The sequence below is a fragment of the Spermophilus citellus genome (assembly GCF_964194105.1).
Source record: "Spermophilus citellus genome assembly, chromosome: 9".
NCBI classification, from domain to species: domain Eukaryota; kingdom Metazoa; phylum Chordata; class Mammalia; order Rodentia; family Sciuridae; genus Spermophilus; species Spermophilus citellus.
Window position 1 is genome coordinate 2,434,704 of NC_138191.1, and position 19,916 is coordinate 2,454,619.

Consider the following 19,916-nt stretch of genomic DNA (forward strand, 5'->3'; position numbering starts at 1 on the left):
TTGCTTTGGGTTAAAGAAAATTTGGTCATTAAAATGCAAGCACCCAGGGAAAGGAGCTCATACTCAGAGTTAATACCTAAAAATGTAGGTCTTTGGGTTTTCCCAAACTTCTATTTTTAGAGAAATTTGAGTAAGAAACCCAAAACTAGTTGAAAGAAAAATATATGAGTGGGAAAGAATACGAGTAGTACCTTTTACTTTCTTCATTTGTCACAAGCTCGGGCAGCTGCTTAGAATGCTGTATCTTCTCCTTTTTTTTTTTTTTTTTTTTTTGCAGTTTTTGCCTAAAATGTCTTTTTTTTTTAATTGTTGGTTGTTCAAAACATTACAAAGCTCTTGACATATCATATTTCACACTTTGATTCAAGTGGGTTATGAACTCCCATTTTTACCCCGTATACAGATTGCAGAATCACATCAGTTACACTTCCGTTGATTTACATATTGCCATACTAGTGTCTGTTGTATTCTGCTGCCTTTCCTATCCTCTACTATCCCCCCTCCCCTCCCCTCCCCTCCCCTCTTCTCTCTCTACCCCCTCTACTGTAATTCATTTCTCCCCCTTGTATTATTTTTCCCTTTCCCCTCACTTCCTCTTCTATGTAATTTTGTATAACCCTGAGGGTCTCCTTCCATTTCCATGCAATTTCCCTTCTCTCTCCCTTTCCCTCCTACCTCTCATCCCTGTTTAATGTTAATCTTCTTCTCATGCTCTTCATCCCTACTCTGTTCTTAGTTACTCTCCTTATATCAAAGAAGACATTTGGCATTTGTTTTTAGGGATTGGCTAGCTTCACTTAGCATAATCTGCTCTAATGCCATCCATTTCCCTCCAAATTCTATGATTTTGTCATTTTTTAATGCAGAGTAATACTCCATTGTGTATAAATGCCACATTTTTTTTATCCATTCGTCTATTGAAGGGCATCTAGGTTGCTTCCACAGTCTTGCTATTGTGAATTGTGCTGCTATGAACATCGATGTAGCAGTGTCCCTGTAGCATGCTCTTTTTAGGTCTTTAGGGAATAGACCCAGAAGGGGAATAGCTGGGTCAAATGGTGGTTCCATTCCCAGCTTTCCAAGAAATCTCCATACTGCTTTCCAAATTGGCCGCACCAATTTGCAGTCCCACCAACAATGTACAAGTGTACCCTTTTCCCCACATCCTCGCCAGCACTTGTTGTTGTTTGACTTCATAATGGCTGCCAATCTTACTGGAGTGAGATGGTATCTTAGGGTGGTTTTGATTTGCATTTCTCTGACTGCTAGAGATGGTGAGCATTTTTTCATGTACTTGTTGATTGATTGTATGTCCTCCTCTGAGAAGTGTCTGTTCAGGTCCTTGGCCCATTTGTTGATTGGGTTATTTGTTATCTTATTGTCCAATTTTTTGAGTTCTTTGTATACTCTGGATATTAGTGCTCTATCTGAAGTGTGAGGAGTAAAGATTTGTTACCAGGATGTAGGCTCCCTATTTACCTCTCTTATTGTTTCTTTTGCTGAGAAAAAACTTTTTAGTTTGAGTAAGTCCCATTTGTTGATTCTAGCTATTAACTCTTGTGCTATGGGTGTCCTATTGAGGAATTTGGAGTCCGACCCCACAGTATGTAGGTCGTAGCCAACTTTTTCTTCTATCAGACGCCGTGTCTCTGATTTGATATCAAGCTCCTTGATCCATTTTGAGTTAACTTTTGTGCATGGCGAGAGAAAAGGGATTCAGTTTCATTTTGTTGCATATGGATTTCCAGTTTTCCCAGCACCATTTGTTGAAGATGCTATCCTTCCTCCATTGCATGCTTTTAGCCCCTTTATCAAATATAAGATAGTTTAGTTTTGTGGATTGGTTTCTGTGTCCTCTATTCTGTACCATTGGTCCACCCGCCTGTTTTGGTACCAGTACCATGCTGTTTTTGTTACTATTGCTCTGTAGTATAGTTTGAAATCTGGTATCGCTATACCACCTGATTCACACTTCCTGCTTAGCATTGTTTTTGCTATTCTGGGTCTTTTATTTTTCCATATGAATTTCATGATTGCTTTATCTATTTCTACAAGAAATGTCGTTGGGATTTTGATTGGCATTGCATTAAACCTATAGAGAACTTTTGGTAATATCGCCATTTTGATGATGTTAGTTCTGCCTATCCATGAACAGGGTATATTTTTCCATCTTCTAAGATCTTCTTCTATTTCTCTCTTTAAGGTTCTGTAGTTTTCATTGTATAAGTCTTTCATCTCTTTTGTTAGGTTGATTCCCAAGTATTTTTTTTTTTTGAGGATATTGTGAATGGAGTGGTTGTCCTCATTTCCATTTCAGAGGATTTGTCGCTGATATACAGGAATGCCTTTGATTTATGCGTGTTAATTTTATATCCTGTCACTTTGCTGAATTCATTTATTAGCTCTAATAGTTTCTTTGTAGACCCTTTTGGGTCTGCTAGGTATAGAATCATGTCACCTGCAAATAGTGATAATTTAAGTTCTTCTTTTCCTATTTTTATGCCTTTAATTTCTTTCGTCTGTCTAATTGCTCTGGCCAGTGTTTCGAGAACTATGTTGAACAGAAGTGGTGAGAGAGGGCATCCCTGTCTTGTTCCAGATTTTAGAGGGAATGCGTTCAATTTTTCTCCATTCAGAATGATGCTAGCCTGAGGCTTAGCATAGATTGCTTTTACAATGTTGAGGTATGTTCCTGTTATCCCTAGTTTTTCTAGAGTTTTGAACATAAAGGAATGCTGTACTTTGTTGAATGCTTTTTCCGCTTCTATCGAGATGATCATATGGTTCTTATTTTTAAGTCTATTGATGTGGTGAATAACATTTATTGATGTCCATATATTGAACCAGCCATGCATCCCAGGGATGAATCCTACTTTATCATGGTGCACAATTTTTTTGATATGTTTTTTAACCCGATTCACCAGAATTTTATTGAGGATTTTTGCATCTAGGTTCATTAGAGATATTGGTCTGTAGTTTTCTTTCTTTGAAGTGTCTTTGTCTGGTTTAGGAATCAGGGTGATGTTGGCCTCATATAATGAATTTGGAAGTTCTCCCTCTTTTTCTATTTCCTGAAATAGCTTGAAAAGTATTGGTATTAGTTCCTCTTTAAAGGTTTTGTAAAACTCTGCTGTATACCCATCCGGTCCTGGGCTTTTCTTAGTTGGTAGTCTTTTGATGGTTTCTTCTATTTCCTCAATTGATATTGGTCTGTTTAGGTTGTCTATATCCTCCTGACTCAATCTGGGCAGATCATATGACTTAAGAAATTTCTCGATGCCTTCACTATCTTCTATTTTATTGGAGTATAAGGATTCAAAATAATTTCGGATTATCTTCTGTATTTCTGAAGTATCTGTTGTGATATTGCCTTTTTCATCCCATATGCTAGTAATTTGAGTTCTCTCTCTTCTTCTCTTCATTAGCATGGCTAAGGATCTGTCGATTTTATTTATTTTTTCAAAGAACCAACTTTTAGTTTTGTCAATTGTTTCTTTTGTTTTGATTTCATTAATTTTGGCTCTGATTTTAATTATTTCTTGCCTTCTACTTCTTTTGCTGTTCTTTTGCTCTTCTTTTTCTAGGATTTTGAGATGAAGTATGAGATCTTTTATTTGTTGTTTTTTTTTTTCTTTTTTTAAGGAATGAACTCCAAGCAATGAATTTTCCTCCTAGAACTGCTTTCAATGTGTTCCATAGATTCCGATATGTTGTGTCTGTGTTTTCATTTATCTCTAAGAATTTTTTAATTTCCTCCTTGATGTCTTCTATCACCCATTGATCATTCAGTAACCTATTGTTCATTCTCCAAGTGATGCATGATTTTTCCTTCCTTCTTTTATCGTTGATTTTCAGTTTCATTCCATTATGATCAGATAAGATGCATGGTATTATCTCTACTCCTTTATATTGTCTAAGAGTTGCCCTGTGACATAATATATGATCTATTTTTGAGAAGGATCCATGTGCTGCTGAGAAAAAAGTGTAACTGCTTGATGTTGGGTGGTATATTCTATATATGTCAATTAAGTCTAGGTTATTAATTGTGTTATTGAGTTCTATAGTTTCCTTATTCAACTTTTGTTTGGAAGATCTGTCCAGTGGTGAGAGAGGTGTGTTGAAGTCTCCCATGATTATTGTATGGTGGTCTATTAGACTCTTGAACTTGAGAAGAGTTTGCTTGACGAACATAGCTGCACCATTGTTTGGGGCATATATATTTATGATTGTTATGTCTTGTTGGTGTATGGTTCCCTTGAGCAGTATGTAGTGTCCCTCTTTATCCCTTTTGATTAACTTTCGCTTGAAATCTATTTTATTAGATATGAGTATGGACACTCCTGCTTGTTTCCGAAGTCCATATGAGTGATATGATTTTTCCCAACCTTTCACCTTCAGTCTATGTATGTCTTTTCCTATCAAATGTGTCTCCTGTAGGCAGCATATTGTTGGGTCTTGTTTTGTGATCCATTCTACTAGCCTGTGTCTCTTAATTGGTGAGTTTAAGCCATTAACATTTAGGGTTATTATTGAGATATGGGTTGTTCTTCCAGCCATATTTGTTTATTTATGTTACTAAACATGGTTTGTTTTCCTCTTTGATTATTTTCCCCCCTTTACTGTCCTACCTCCCATTGTTGGTTTTCATTGTTATTTTCCATTTCCTCTTCCTGTAATGTTTTGCCGAGGATGTTTTGAAGAGATGGTTTTCTAGCTGCAAATTCTTTTAACTTTTGTTTATCGTGGAAGGTTTTAATTTCATCTTCCATCCTGAAGCTTAATTTCGCTGGATACACGATTCTTGGTTGGAACCCATTTTCTTTCAGTGTTTGAAATATGTTATTCCAGGATCTTCTAGCTTTCAGAGTCTGTGTTGAAAGATCAGCTGTTATCCTGATTGGTTTACCCCTAAATGTAATCTGCTTCCTTTCTCTTGTAGCTTTTAAAATTCTCTCCTTATTCTGTATGTTGGGCATCTTCATTATAATGTGTCTAGGTGTGGATCTCTTATGATTTTGCACATTCGGCGTTCTGTAGGCTTCTAGGATTTGGGATTCTGTCTCATTCTTCAAGTCTGGGAAGTTTTCTCGTATTATTTCATTGAATAGATTGCTCATTCCTTTGGTTTGGACCTCTATACCTTCCTGTATCCCAATGACTCTTAAGTTTGGTCTCTTTATGTTATCCCATATTTCTTGGGTGTTCTGCTCATGGTTTCTTTTCTTTTTTTTTTTTTTTGCTCATGGTTTCTTAACAGTCTTGCTGAGCTGTCTATGTTCTTTTCAAGTTGAAATACTTTGTCTTCATTGTCTGATGTTCTATCTTCTAAGTGTTCTACTCTGCTGGTAGTATTCTCAATTGAGTTTTTAAGTTGGTTTATTGCTTCCTGCATTTCTAGGATTTCTGTTTGTTTGTTTTTTATAACCTCTATCTCCCTGTATAGTTGATTTTTTGCTTCTTGGATTTGTTTATGTAATTCATTGTCGAAGTGATCTTTCATTGTCTGATTTTGCTGTCTCATGTCTTCCTTGAGACTCCAGATCATCTGAAGCATGTATATCCTGAATTCTTTATCTGACATTCCATCTGCTGCAGATATTACCTCTTCTAAAGTTGAGTTGACCTGCATTGCTTGTGGTCCTTTCTTTCCTTGTCGTTTCATACTGCTCGTGTTTCTTTCTGCTTGGTGAAACTTGTGTTTTTGAAATTTCCCCCCTATATATTTATATTGCTCTTGTATAGTTGACAAGTCTCCCTTGCAGGGCGGGCGGCGGCTGTGCTCCTCCTCCAATTGGGGTGATCTGTCTACCACGCCCGCGGACCCCTGGGCCTGTTCTGCCGGTCGGTCGCAGGTCTGCCTACCTTGCAGGCGCGGGCGGCGGCTCTGCTCTGCCCCTACTCCAATTGGGGTGACATGTCTACCACGCTGGCAAGCCACTGGGCCTGATCCCTGGTCGGTCCCAGGTCTGCCTACCTTGCAGGCACGGGCGGCGGCTCTGCTCTGCCCCTCCTCCAATTGGTGTGACGTGTCTACCACACCCGCGGACCGCTGGGCCTGTTCTGCCGGTCGGTCGCAGGTCTGCCTACCTTGCGGGTGCGGGTGGCGGCTCTGCTCTGCCCCTAATCCAATTGGGGTGATGTGACTACCACGCCGGCAGGCCGCTGGGCCTGTTCTGGGCACGGGCGAAGGCTCTGCTCTGCCCCTACTCCAATTGGGGTGACGTGTCTACCACGCCGGCAGGCTGCTGAGCCTGTTCCGCTGGTCGGTCGCAGGTCTGCCTACCTTGCGGGCTCGGGCGGCAGCTCTGCTCAGCCCCTACTCCAAATTGAGTGACATGATACCACGCCAGCGGGTCGCTGGGCCTGTTCTGGGCGTGGGCGGCAGCTCTGCTCTGCCCCTACTCCAATTGGGGTGACGTGACTACCACGCCGGCGGGTCGCTGGGCCTTTTCCGGGTGGCTCTGCTCTGCCCCTCTGGCTTGATGACAAAGTGAGAGAGACTCGGGTGTATGTGACTCACTTTCTTTACCAGGAGACCAACTGTTTCTGTCGCTGCTGGTATCGATGAAGTTATCTCCTCCGCCGCTTTCTGATGACATCAGATCTCTGCCATGTTGGTATCCCATGCAAATGGCTGCATTTCATTCCCTTTGCCGGGTGACCAAAGCAACGGGTGAGTCCTGACCGGCCCTCACAAGCCCCGTCTCAATCCTGTTGCCACTGCCTATGAAGGCTTGGTTGGTATTTACCTCCACAGTATTCAGCAGGACCCGGACCGAGAAGCAGTTTCCGCGGGTTCTTTAGCACTGAGCCTGAGTAATTTGTCTGCGAGATGCAGGCGAATGGCAGCCTGAAATTACCTGTTCTATAGCTGAATGAGCCTGTATCTTCTCCTTTACTCTAACTTCTAAGGTGACACGTGTTCTACCCGTAGTTACCTATGACTAACTTAGGATTTTTGTAGGTTAAAAAAAAAAAATCATGGAAAATACAACATAGGAACATCCATTTAACAAAACACAGATTTCTTATTTTAACAATGCAAACCTAGCTTTGAATTAACTTGACTGTACAATCTGTAGGTCAGTCTAACTCTAGTTCTTTCCTCACCTTCAACCCTGAAATTCAGAAGTTAGATGGAGAGTGAAACTTCTTGGTCAGGGTTTTCTCACACTCCTGGTGACTCTCAAGCAAATGACTTGATGGTGGGTCTAGTGCAATCTATGAATGTCATGAGCACTAAAAGTTTGTTTGATAAATCTAATGACATAGTTCATAGTTTTTGTCTAAGGTAGCTGTATTACCACTGTGTTAGAAGAGCTGTGGGGACAACAAATATAGTATAGTAAGTACCCTTGCCTTCGGGGGCTTAAAATTTAGTTGGGGAAACAAGTACAGAAACAATTGGAAAGACATATAAGAGACTTTGGAGAGTCACTGCCAGGTTGTGCAGCGAGACAGAAAGGGAGAGCTCTCTTGAGGGGCAGAGGCTGGGATGGTAAAACTCACCTGGGATTTGACTTCAGTAACACACCCCTTCTCTCTCCAGTCGAAAGACTCTGGCAATTTCTGATTAGGGTTTGACTTGTAAGTGCCATTTCTGTGCCATTTACTGGGAATCTTCAGGGAACTCATTGAAGATACCACTTCTTCACTGGTCTACAAAGCAAACATATGTCCCCCTTTACTTAATTCTTTTTAATACCCTATAAACTGTAAATGTGAATATATTCTCAAACTGAGAAAGATCATAATGGTAGTGACCAACTTAGGTACTGTTGGCTAGTAGAGTGGATTATCTGGGTTTTTGGTCTTGCACTTTACATTAGCATCCCAGTTAGCTAAGCACTTGCATTGGGAAGAAGAGAAATAAAATGGTAAAAACTAGAAGTTACACGGAGTCAGATGTTTGGTTCAAACTAAGACATAATTTTATAAAAATGCTGTCTAAAAAGCAGGCCAAATTTGGTTTTCCTTGTGAGAAAGCATTATAAAGGAAATTCCTCCAGTTAAGTAGAAATTTGGTCTACAAGGGGGATTCCTTCCAAAAAGTATTGTGATTCTTAATTCTGACCCAAATGGTAGTTTCCTAGGGTAAAAAAGGAGATAAAAACTAGTGGAGAGCTGGGTGCAAAAGCACGCGCCTGTCATCCTACACGCTAGGCAGGCTGAGACAGGAGGATCGCAAGTTCACAGCCAGCCTCAGCATATGCAAGGCGCTAAGCAACTCAGTGAGACCCTGTCTCTAAATAAAAAATACAAAAGGGGGCTGGGGATGTGCCTCAGTGGTTGAATTCCCCTGAGTTCAATCCCTGGTACAAAAAAAAAAAAAAAACAAAGAAAGAAAAAATAAACTAAAGGAGGGCTATGGAGGTGGCTCAGTAGTCAAGTGCCTGCTTAGTATGCACAGGGCCCTGGGTTTAGTCCACAGCGCTACAAAATCTAAAAAATAAAAGCCTAACAAGAGATTATTTATGACACTAAGTTCTCACATGCTCCCACTAAGAAAGCAAGGGATCAGGGGGCTGGGGATGTGGCTCAAGCGGTAGCATGCTCGCCTGGCATGCGTGCGGCCCAGGTTCGATCCTCAGCACCACATACAAACAAAGATGTTGTGTCTGCCAAAAACTAAAAAATAAATATTTTAAAAAAATTTAAAAAGAAAGCAAGGGATCATATTAGCCAATTTAGACTTTCATAAATATGTTAAGTTACTATAAAAGACTGAATAATCTTTAGAAAATGCTTTCTAGAATCCATTAAAAAAAAAGACATAGTGGGGCTAGGATAGAGCGCTTGCCTAGCATGTGTGAGGCACTGGGTTCCATCCTCAGCATCACATGAAATACAAATAAATAAAAAATAAAGGTTAAATTCTTTAAAAAAATCCATTGAAGACTGTGAGTTTAAAATTTCTTTAAACAAGGACGTGGTTACAGTAAATTCTACTGTTTTCACACTTGGAATGCATGTGGCTATATTCTCTTGCCTTTTTTTTTTTTTTTTTTTTTTCTTGCAGGGTTAGGGATTGAAGCAAGGATTCATGAATGCTGGGCAAGAGCTCTCCCACCGAACTGCACCTGCAGCCCTGGCTACACTCACCTTTGTGGCTGTTTACCTTCAAATTGCTTTTGGAGAGACAGAAATTCTGCTTACCTGGACATGAAAGTAGGGTTATTTGTAATTTACTTACCATGTCTCCCAAGTGGTTCATGCCTAGATCATATGAATGCATTCCCATTGAATACTCCAGATTGTGAAGCATAACAAACTTGAGATTCTTTTCCCAGATGAGACGCCGTGCTGTCTCTTCATTCTAAAATACAAGGAAAGAGAACACAATTATACTGCATCCTGGACAAATAACTGTTCAATAATGAAAATAGCATTTTACAAGTCATTATACTAAATATGGATCTGTCTAGGAGCACAAAAATGAATGAATATATTCAATATAACTGCTAAAATTACTTATTAATCATAATTTTTGCTTTTAATTGCTTTGATGATTATTAATATTATCTTGTGGTATACATTATGAATTTCTCCTTAACATGCTAAAATGTTTCTTTCTGGAAACTATTGTTTATTGAAAAGTTTCTTTTATTTTTTATTTATTTATTTATTTATTTATTTTAGTTGTAGATGGACACAATATCTTTGTTTTACTTATTTTTTTTTATGTGGTGCTGAGAATCAAACCCAGGGCCTTGTATATGCGAGGCAAGTGCTCTACCACTGAGCCACAACCTCAGCCTGAAAAGTATCTTGTATAAGATGTTTTTATCCTAAGTGGCAAATATCCTTAACTGGAAACATCCTTCAGTGGTAAACTCACTTAATTATATATATATATATATATATATATATATATATATATATATATATATATGATTTAGTTGTTGATGGATCTTTATTTTATTTATTTATATGCAGTGCTGAGAATTGAACCAATGCCTCACACATGCTAGACAACCACTCTACCACTGAGCCACAAACCCAGCCCATCCCTTAATCTTTATATATCTTTTTTTTTTTTTTTAAAGAGAGAGAGAGAGAGAGAGAGAGAGAGAGAGAGAGAGAATTTTTAATATTTATTTTTTAGTTCTCAGCGGACACAACATCTTTGTTGGTATGTGGTGCTGAGGATCGAACCTGGGCCGCACGCATGCCAGGAGAGCGCGCTACCGCTTGAGCCACATCCCCAGCCCTTTATATATCTTTATAAAATATTTGTTTACTCTCATTCTTGAAAATAAATTTAGCTGATTATAAATTTCCAACTACTTATCTCCAGATATTTGAAGATATGTCTTCAATGTCTTCTGGTACCTATTGTTGCAAATAAAAGCTCATTGTAATAATCATACCTCTGATTTTTGTTTTTGTGGTTTTTTTTTTTTTTTTTTTTTTGTAGATGGACACAATGTATTTATTTTATTTAATTATTTTTATGTGGTGCTGAGGATCGAACCTAGTGCCTCACATGTGCTAGGCAAGCACTATACTGCTGAGGTACAGTCCCAACCCCAACCTCTATTTTTTTTTTTGTTGTTTAAATTTCTATTTATTTTCATTTCTCGTTAATGTATTTTTATAACCTCTGTTGTTAACTCTGGTAGTTTTTGTGATTTTTCTTTCTCCTGGGTCTGGTTTGAGGGCTTCTTTATTTACCTTTAAAAAAATGTAAATGCTACATAAATAATTGTTTTACTGTGTTATTCTGAGAATGATGATAAGGGGGGAATATTTGTACATATTCGTGTTGGAATTTTAAAAAGAGGCCACCCTGGTTTGGGGAAAAGAAAATAAAAATAAACAAGTGTCCATTCATTCATGGCCTCATGGGGCCTCAAAAGTTTGGGGAAAAGAAAACAACAATAAACAAGTATCCAAAATCTCCCTGTGGCTACCATGCTCTGCTTCTTCCAATCCACAACAAATCATTGCTTATGTTCAACCATCTTTGGAAACTACTACAATATTTGCAAGGTTTAAAACTAAAAGAAAAAATAAAAGAACAACTCTCGAGAAAAATTATAAACTGCAACATCATGCTCTAAGGAAATAATCTTATAAAAGAAAGAATGGTTACAACAGTTTTCCTTACTTTTTAACTTCTGCTGGATTTCTAACTTTCCTAGCCTTGTATTTAAATGTGAATTACAGCCCCTATATGATTTAATAGGATTGTAAAAAACCGTTTTATACAAAAGAAGAAAAAAAAGTGTTTTTTTAAAATCCACGCTGTTTGGCTGGCTATCTTATCTGTTTTTAGCCAGCATTCTTAGCCAGCTCCTCCCCCTCCCTAATGCTGCAGCACACATAGAAATAAAAAAAAAAAAATTAAAGAAAGCAGAAAAACTGCAATCTGTATACGGGGTAAAAATGGGAGTTCATAACCCACTTGAATCAAATGTATGAAATATGTCAAGAACTATGTAATGTTTTGAACAACCAATAATAAAAATTTTTTAAAAAGCAGAAAAATTTCAAATGTGCAAGTTTTCTTTTTTCAAAAAAAAAGTTGTTTTTTGTTTTTTTTTTTAAGAATTTCACAGACTTCCAACTGATTCTTGTCTGAGTTAAAGGTATGCTCTGACCTGATTTAAAAAAGTTGATACTACTACAATGTAAGTTTTTAAATATTCTATGCAAGCTGATGGGGTTTTTCTGATTAGTCTTGTTTTATCTAACTATAAAAGTTTTTACATTCTGTCTTTATGCAAAGCCCAATTTCTCTGGTGTTAACTCTTAAATACATTCAAAGGATTTCTTTTAATAAATCTTAGGAAGATATAAACATGGTTATGTTGGGAATGAGTCTGATAACCATCAGGGACAAAAATTCGAGCTATATGAAACCATTGATTTCTTTTTTTTTTTTTTTTTTTTTTTTTAAAGAGAGAGTGAGAGAGGTGAGAGAGGGGAGAGAGAGAGAATTTTTAATATTTATTTTTTAGTTCTCGGCGGACACAACATCTTTGTTTGTATGTGGTGCTGAGGATCGAACCCGGGCTGCACGCATGCCAGGCGAGCGCGCTACCGCTTGAGCCACATCCCCAGCCCTGAAACCATTGATTTCAATGTCCATCATGGTCATTGGATTTTATACCTGACATTTCCAATTACACAGGCCTGTCTTATTTCTATATATTATATACTTGGTATTGAATTGACACTTAGACAAATGAGTACTCATCTATTAAATTTAAAGAATTAAATGGATCCAGATAACTTAATTCAAATCAAATAATTAAATAAATATATAGATGTCTTTAAGGTTATGGCTCATGGGTTTTTCTAGGTGGCCAAATAATAAAGTCTTAATTTCTAAAAAATATCTGAGATATAATGTAATATCCATTACTTCAAAAACTTTTCTTCAACAGAAAAAGGATGATTAATACGATTAATCATGTTTTTCTTGTATTTTTACATTATAATTAAAATGAGTAAATTAAATTTAACATAAGTGGGATTAGTCTTCATAAGTATGGTTTCTTAAATAAATAAATTAAAAATTATAATTGGTGCCAAGCTGATCTCTCCTTTTGTTTCCAGTTGTTAAAGAAACAGGATGCTGCCTCCTTCCTTTATTTGACTCCTTCTTTATAACAGGCTTTACAGAGAATTAATGAAAAGTTATCGACAGTGATGGTGGATTGACTTCCTGTATCTAATGTGCCATTATCATTGATAGTTCTTGTTGGAAAGCCTTATGCTTTTGCAGGAGTATTTGCTATTCTTAATAAGAAATTATATATAATATAATGGTTATATTTTTTCTCATTTTTCAGATATTTTGTCTGAAAATATTTTATCTGTAATATTTTATCTTTTTTTTTTTTTTTTTTTTTTTTTTTTAGTTGTAGGTGGACACAATATCTTTATTTTACATTTATGTGGCGCTGAGGATCGAACCCAGTGCCTCATGCATGCTAGGCGAGCATGCTACCACTGAGCCACAACCACAGCCCTTGTCTTTTTTTGTTGTTGTTGTTGTTTTAATATTTGTTTTAGTTGTAGGTGGACATAATAACCTTTATTTTATTTTTATGTGTTGCCGAGTATTGCACCCAGTACCTTATGTGTGCTAGATGAGAGCTCTACCACTGAGCCACAACCCCAGCCCCAATATTTTGTCTTTTACTGATATGTATGCTCAATTAATTGCTGATGATTATACTAAAATTTTATCCTTAACAGGCATGGGCATTCATGTGTTATACCTTGCTTATGAAAAAAAATTATATATCTCTAATATTTACAGTTAATACTATTATCAAGTTATATTAACAGATTTTTTAGCACCTATTGATTTTCACATGCTTCATAATGGACAATTCTCTCTGTTATATCAGGTTCCTTAATTATATCCCTTTTCCTTAATTTCTGCTGTTCCACTTGTAGATGAAATAATGGTGTATACAGATGGAAGTAAACAAAGAGGAGTAAGGTCTGTTTTTATTAATGGAGAATGGGCTATTATACCCTACCTCAAATTTCTCCACAGTGAGCTGAGTTAGCTACCATTATCCTGATGTTAAAACTGTTTTCTATTTTAAATGTTATTACAAATTCTCAATGTATAGCTAAGCTTGTGCCTCATATTTCCATGGCTGTGTTATGCCCTCATTTGGATTCCAATTTACTGTCTCTAAAACCCTTTAAACTCTTACAGCATCATATGTCTCCCATCTTCCTTGCTTATGTACACAAGCCACACCAAGATTTCTAGACCTTTGATGGAGAGTGACGCTCACACAGATGAAGCTATAAAATCCCTTTATCCTTTGTTTTCAGGTGCTGTGAGATCCCATGGATTTTTTTTCATCAAAATATTCGATCACTAATAAAAATGTTTTCCATCTCGGGGCTCGGGATGTGGCTCAAACGGTAGCGCGTTCGCCTGGCATGCGTGCGGCCTGGGTTCGATCCTCAGCACCACATACCAACAAAGATGTTGTGTCTGCCAAAAGCTAAAAAATAAATATTAATATCTCTCTGTCTCTCTCTCTTAAAAAAAAAAAAAACAAAACATTTAAAAAAATGTTTTCCATCTCTTCTCAACAAGCTCATGCTATAGTTAATAATTGTTCTGACTGTGTACTCTTATGGGCCCCTATGTAAAAAATTATGAATCCACAGAGCCTCCATTCTAATGCACTTTGGCAAATGGATGTTACTCATTTTCCTCCTTTTCATTCTTACTCCTTTCTTCATGTTTTTATTAATCCCCATTCTAGGTTTATTTGAGCTAAGTATCTGTTGTATTTCTCATTTATTGCTTTGTTTTGCCACCATGGGCAAGCCTATTTATTTAAAGATGGATAATGCCCCTGCATATACATCTTTTGCTTTTGCACAATTTTGTAATCAATGTAATATAATTTTAAATCATAAAATTCCTCATAATCCTACTGGACAAACTTTGGTTTAATGAGCACATTGTACTCTTAAAACTTGCCTTTTAAAACTAAAACAAAAAAAGGGTAATCTAGCCTCTCTCATATTAATAATGCTTTAAATATTATTTTATTTACAGTTGATATGCTCAATATGCAATGCAAAGTTAACACTCACAATTAGTTGTCTGCTTTGGATAGACATTTTATTCCCAAACAGCCATTACTAAAAATTTATGTAAAATATAGGGTTCCAGACCCAGGATGACAAGACCTATGCCTCTGATCACATGGGGAAAAGGATAGACTGCTGTGCTTACACCAACAGGTCCTGCTTGGACTCCAGCTCCATGTATGAGATCTATTGATTGTGAATGGACAGCAGGAACTTCACAACCGGATTCCCAAGTTTTGTTTGATCCTGGATGAGGAGGGTCCCACCAAACAAGAGGACAATGATTACTCTTGTAATCATTAAACATTAAAGGAGGACAGATACAGAACACAAAAGAGGATCCCAAGCTGCTAGACTTCCACTGACTTGGGGGGATATAAAATCATTAACAGCCTCAGCTCAACAGCTGTTGGCTCAAAGGGGGTTAAAATGTACTCTGGAAAACTTAGTTACTGCTTTGTTTGCTAAACTCACACAAAACTCTATAAATGTTTTGTTCCTTATGATAATGTTTTTCTGCTGTTGTTCCCCAGTTGTGGGAAATTTAGTACAGTCAGACTTCTGGACTTCTAGAACCTATTATAATATCTAGGTTTGCTTGGCTAAAATTGTTATATACCTGCAAGAATGTCACATGATACTCATTGTTGTCTCAACAAATTAACTGTGTTCTCACCATCCTCGAAGGATTTAATGGGCCACCATCCTGCACAACATATTCATAAGAGTTCTATTCCCCTTGATGAGAACTGTGATGATTCCGTACATCTTCTCTCAAAGGCAGAATTTGATGCTTTGGCATTTTCCTTAGTGGGTATCCCTGGACTAACTGTCGGGACTTATAAAACCACTATGAAGCTGGCCTGTGCTGTGGTAAAAAGTATTAATCCTACTTCTCTGGCCATTAATATGCTTAATGAGAACAAAAACAGCACTGTCAAGCCATTCTTGACAATCAGGCTGCTATTGATTATCTGTTGTTGTTATATCATAAAGGATGTCAGGAGTCTAATAATATATGTTGCTTTAATTTGAGTGATAACAGTTAATTCCATTTCAAAGGAGCTAGACCACCTTAGGGACATTGTTAATAAGGTCCGACAAGGTGATGGAGGTTTGGCTAACTGCATGGCTGCCCAATTTCACCTGGGTCAAATAATTATTCATAGGTGGATGTCTATTGCTATTGGAATTGTTATGCTGCACTTGCTGTTATCAATGCCTTTGCTATTTTTTTTTTGCCCCCACCAGCATTAAGAAGGAAACTGACATTATTCATCCAAAAGGCCTTAAAAAACAAAAGAGGGGAGCTGTAGGAATTCTGTGTTTGGGATTGGGATCTACAAACTTCGTCCCTGTTACATGCTTGGTGACTAGGAAGTTTCTGTGCAGAGTCACAGATGCCTGGCTGCTAGGTAAAACCTGGTGACTGGGAAGCTCCTTGCAAAGGCACAGGTCGCCTGGCTGCCACAGCACTGTCCTTCACAGGTTTACCCCACTTCCCAGACCTGGGGTGTCCCGCTCCTCCCTCTGAGCTAGTAAGAAAACTCCGCTGGTGCACTACCTGGTTTCCATAGTGACATCCTTTGAAGGAGAGAGGCTCTGTGTTTGGGTTAACCTGGACCTTCTCAACCAGCTAGCACTCAGGGTTAAAGGAATACCGGTTACAGGGTAGTCATTTTGGGGGTTATTAAAGACGACAGCAGAGAGGAGTAGACACCCTTTTGTTTACCATCCTTCTGTCTGTCTGCAGCTTCCCTGTGTGTCTGTGTCTGTCCTTTGTGTGTCTCCTTCACAGATCTCCCCGCAGAGGAGGTCCTTTTCATAAATGAATAAATAAAAAGAGAACTTAGAGGGCTTGGGCTGTGGCTCAGAGGTAGAGCACTTGCCTAGCACGTGTGAGGCCTTGGGTTCATTCCTCAGCACCACCTAAAAATAAATAAAATAAAGGTATTGTGTCCAACTACAACTAAAAAACAAAATATTTTTTTAAGAAAGAGAACTTAGAATTCATGACTTACTAAGAATATCATTTTTATACAAAGCAATACATCAAATAAACATTATCCTAACTTAGAAATGTTACATAGTCATAGGACTTAGTTATTCTAAACAACCCAGCTAAAATTTTAAAAACAATCAACAAGTATACTTTGAAATATAAACAAAAAGTACAAAATGGGAAGTGAGAGTTAGGAAACAACAGTTATTAGCAATTCTAAGTTCCAGGAATGGGGTAATTGCAGTTTTTAAGACTTTTTGTTCCTCAAATGTGCCAAATGTGCTCCTTCCTTAGAGCTTTGCATTAATTTTCCATTGACTTGAAACCTTTACTACATTATCTATTTTGCTTGCTCCCTGACTTCTATCAATTCTCTGCTCAAATATCACATTATTTATGAGGACTTCCCTCACCATCCTAACACACACAGACCCCTCAGTGCAGCCACCACCCAGGGCCCTTCCAATCCCTCATTCCTTGCTTTATTTTTCTCTATTGCACTTCTCACCATCTAGCATACCATACATCTGCTTATTTATTTACTTATTTCTCATCTCTCCCACTATAACATAAACTCCATAATAACTGGAAGTTCATTTTGTCTCCTGCTGTATACTACCCAAAAGAGCATCAGGCAAGAAGTAATTGCATAATATTTGTGGAATACACAGTTTGTAAAGAACATAATTTCAAAAGGAAGCATTTTGCTCCAGTAAGAACCCCATCTACCTTTTGTCTGTATTGTTTGCCATAGGTTTTCTTCCAGAGCTGCCAGTGGTGATCCAGGGCAGGGTCTTTATGCAGCTGTGCCATTGCAGAGAAGCACACCAAGGACACATAAAGCAGCCACTTCATTCTGTTTAAGGGAAGCCTCACTGTTAGCTACATATGTTGTGACCATGTATTTTCAAAACAGAAAGTAGCAATGCAGAGTATACCAAAGGAATACACTCCTGCAAATCAGAATTCTACAGGCAACTTCCTGAAGTACACAGTCAGGAGGAATATGTGTAGACTTATGTCTAAAATATTATTTCCAATACTTAGTAGCACTTTAAGAAATGATTTTCAGAAATTCCTCAGTATCTGGTAAACCAAACACACTTAGGGGTTAAAAAGAAGGGACTTTTTAGGATTTGCCAATACATCTAATCTAATTTTCTAAGGGAAAATTTCCTCTTACTTTCCAAAACAGAAAATCATGCTAAAGAGGAGGATAAGGGCTGGGTGCAATGGCACACACCTGTAATCCCAGCAGCTTGAGAGGCTGAGGCAGGAGGATCACAAGTTCAAAGCCAGGCTCAGCAACCCCGTGAGGCCCTAAGCAATTCAGCAAGACCCTGTCTAAATAAAATATAAAGGGCTGAGGATGTGGCTCTTTTAAGCACCCCTGGGTTCAATTCCCTGAACCTAAACAAAAGAACCAAGTCAAACCTAAACAAAACAAAAAGAAGAGGCTGAGGGTTCTGTGTGTAGCTCAGTGGTGGAGTGCCTGCCTAGCTGCCTAGCATGTGCAAGGCCCTGGTTTGATTCCCAGCACCAGAAATCGGGGTGGGGGAAACCCTTCCAAAAAATCAATTCATCTTCTGAATTTTTGAATACCTGAGCTCATCTTAACTTCTCTTTAAATATCCACAATCCAATGTGTATATGTATCAAAACATCAGATGATACCCCATTAATATGTACAAATTGTATGGTTTGGTTTTTTTTTTTATAATTTTTTTAATATTTATTTTTTAGGAGTAGATGGACACAACACAATGCTTCTATTTTTATGTGGTGCTGAGGATCAAACCGGGGTTCTGCCCGTGCTAGGTGATCTCTCTACTGCTGAGCCACAATCCCAGCCCAAAATTGTATGTTTTTATGTAACAGTTAAAAATGCATTTAATTAAAAAATAAGTCAGGTGCAGTGGTTAGGCAGAAGGATTGTGAGTTCAAAGCCAACCTCAGCAACTTAATGAGACTCTGTCTCTCAAGAAAATATTAGAAAGGCTGGGCGTGGCTGGGTGCAGTGGTGCATGCCTGTAATCCCAGCAGTTTGTGAGACTGAGGCAGGAGGATCGAGAGTTCAAAGGCAGCCTCAGCAAGGGTGAGGCGCTAAGCAACTCAGTGAGACCCTGTCTCTAAATAAAATACAAAATTGGGCTGAGAATGTGGCTCAGTGGCCAAGTGCACCTGAGTTCAATCCCCTCCCCCACAAAAGGCTGAGAATGTGGCTCAGTGATTGAGCACCCCTAGGTTCAATCCCCAGTAGCTAAATAAATAAATAAATAAACAAAATGCTCCAAACCTTTGGAGATAGTTAAAAGGTAACTGCCATCTATTGGTTTCAAATCCTCAGGTCATTTTCCTTTTTTAACTTTTTCAACAATCAAATATATATTTCAAAGAAAGTAATTATGTACTCTTTAAAACACCATTACTATATATTTTTTTTTAATATTTATTTTTTAGTATCGGCAGACACAACATCTTTGTTTGTATGTGGTGCTGAGGATCGAACCTGGGCCGCACGCATGCCAGGCGAGCGCGCTACCGCTTGAGCCACATCTCCAGCCCCCCATTGCTATATTTAATTCAAAGAACTTCAACAGAAGTTCAGTGACTAATTGCCTCAATCTGGATTCTACTTTCTTTCTCATTTCTTTTTTAATTCAAAACAGTTGGAATTTTAAACACATGAACCTTCAAATATATCCCAGAGAAAGCTAGGGTTTAGCCTTAAGCTTAGATGTTCAAGCAAATATTAACTTTTCAAAAATAGATTCTTTTAAATCAGAAAGACCAGAGACTGAGAAACATGTTTTTATAGTCTACTTCCTGAAACCAAAGATTTAAAATCTGGCAGGTAGAGCAAGCTAAAATCATAAATGGGAGTGTTCAAAGACCAAATGGGGGGAAAAGAACAGACTACATACGTGATAGAATCAGCTGGTGTTCCCATAGAAAGAATTCCTGAATTGATGTGATCGCTTCCGAGATTTCAGAGTAGCAAGGAGACTTTAGTTAACTGACTTTAAAAAGAAATTGGAACTTGTCACATGAGGTATCCACAATGAGGAAGTAAACTTTGATTTCAGTTTCATTTAAAATATTGTAAGATCAACTACCTCTAGCCTGCTCCCTATTGTCTTAGGGACAGAGTGGGACAGAAAGCCATCAAGAAGAGCTCCCAAATAGAAGAGATCAATAAAACAAACTCAGTAAAGTAAGAAAAGCAGTACAAATTTACCCTTTAATTTTGTTTATGTCGATTCTTCCTCATGAAATTTTGAGTCAGTTATCAATTTCCCTGGAAAATTCTGTCAAGTTACATGTTTGGGGA

The 19,916-nt window shown here is 37.9% G+C and overlaps 1 protein-coding gene across 1 annotated transcript in view; it reads right to left on the reverse strand.

Annotated features, from left to right (window-relative positions):
* The window catches only part of CTSS (cathepsin S), a 34,583-nt gene extending 14,954 nt beyond the window's left edge, over window positions 1-19,629 (reverse strand). Inside the window, exons 1-4 of the mRNA XM_081307069.1 lie at window positions 19,510-19,629; window positions 17,315-17,441; window positions 9,194-9,316; window positions 7,510-7,659 (exon numbers count right to left, since the gene is read on the reverse strand). Of these exons, the coding sequence (XP_081163195.1) occupies window positions 7,510-7,659; window positions 9,194-9,316; window positions 17,315-17,441; window positions 19,510-19,535 (426 nt within the window). The 5' untranslated portion in view covers window positions 19,536-19,629. The remainder of the gene's footprint in view (window positions 1-7,509; window positions 7,660-9,193; window positions 9,317-17,314; window positions 17,442-19,509) is intronic.
* Window positions 19,630-19,916: the final 287 nt, after the last annotated feature.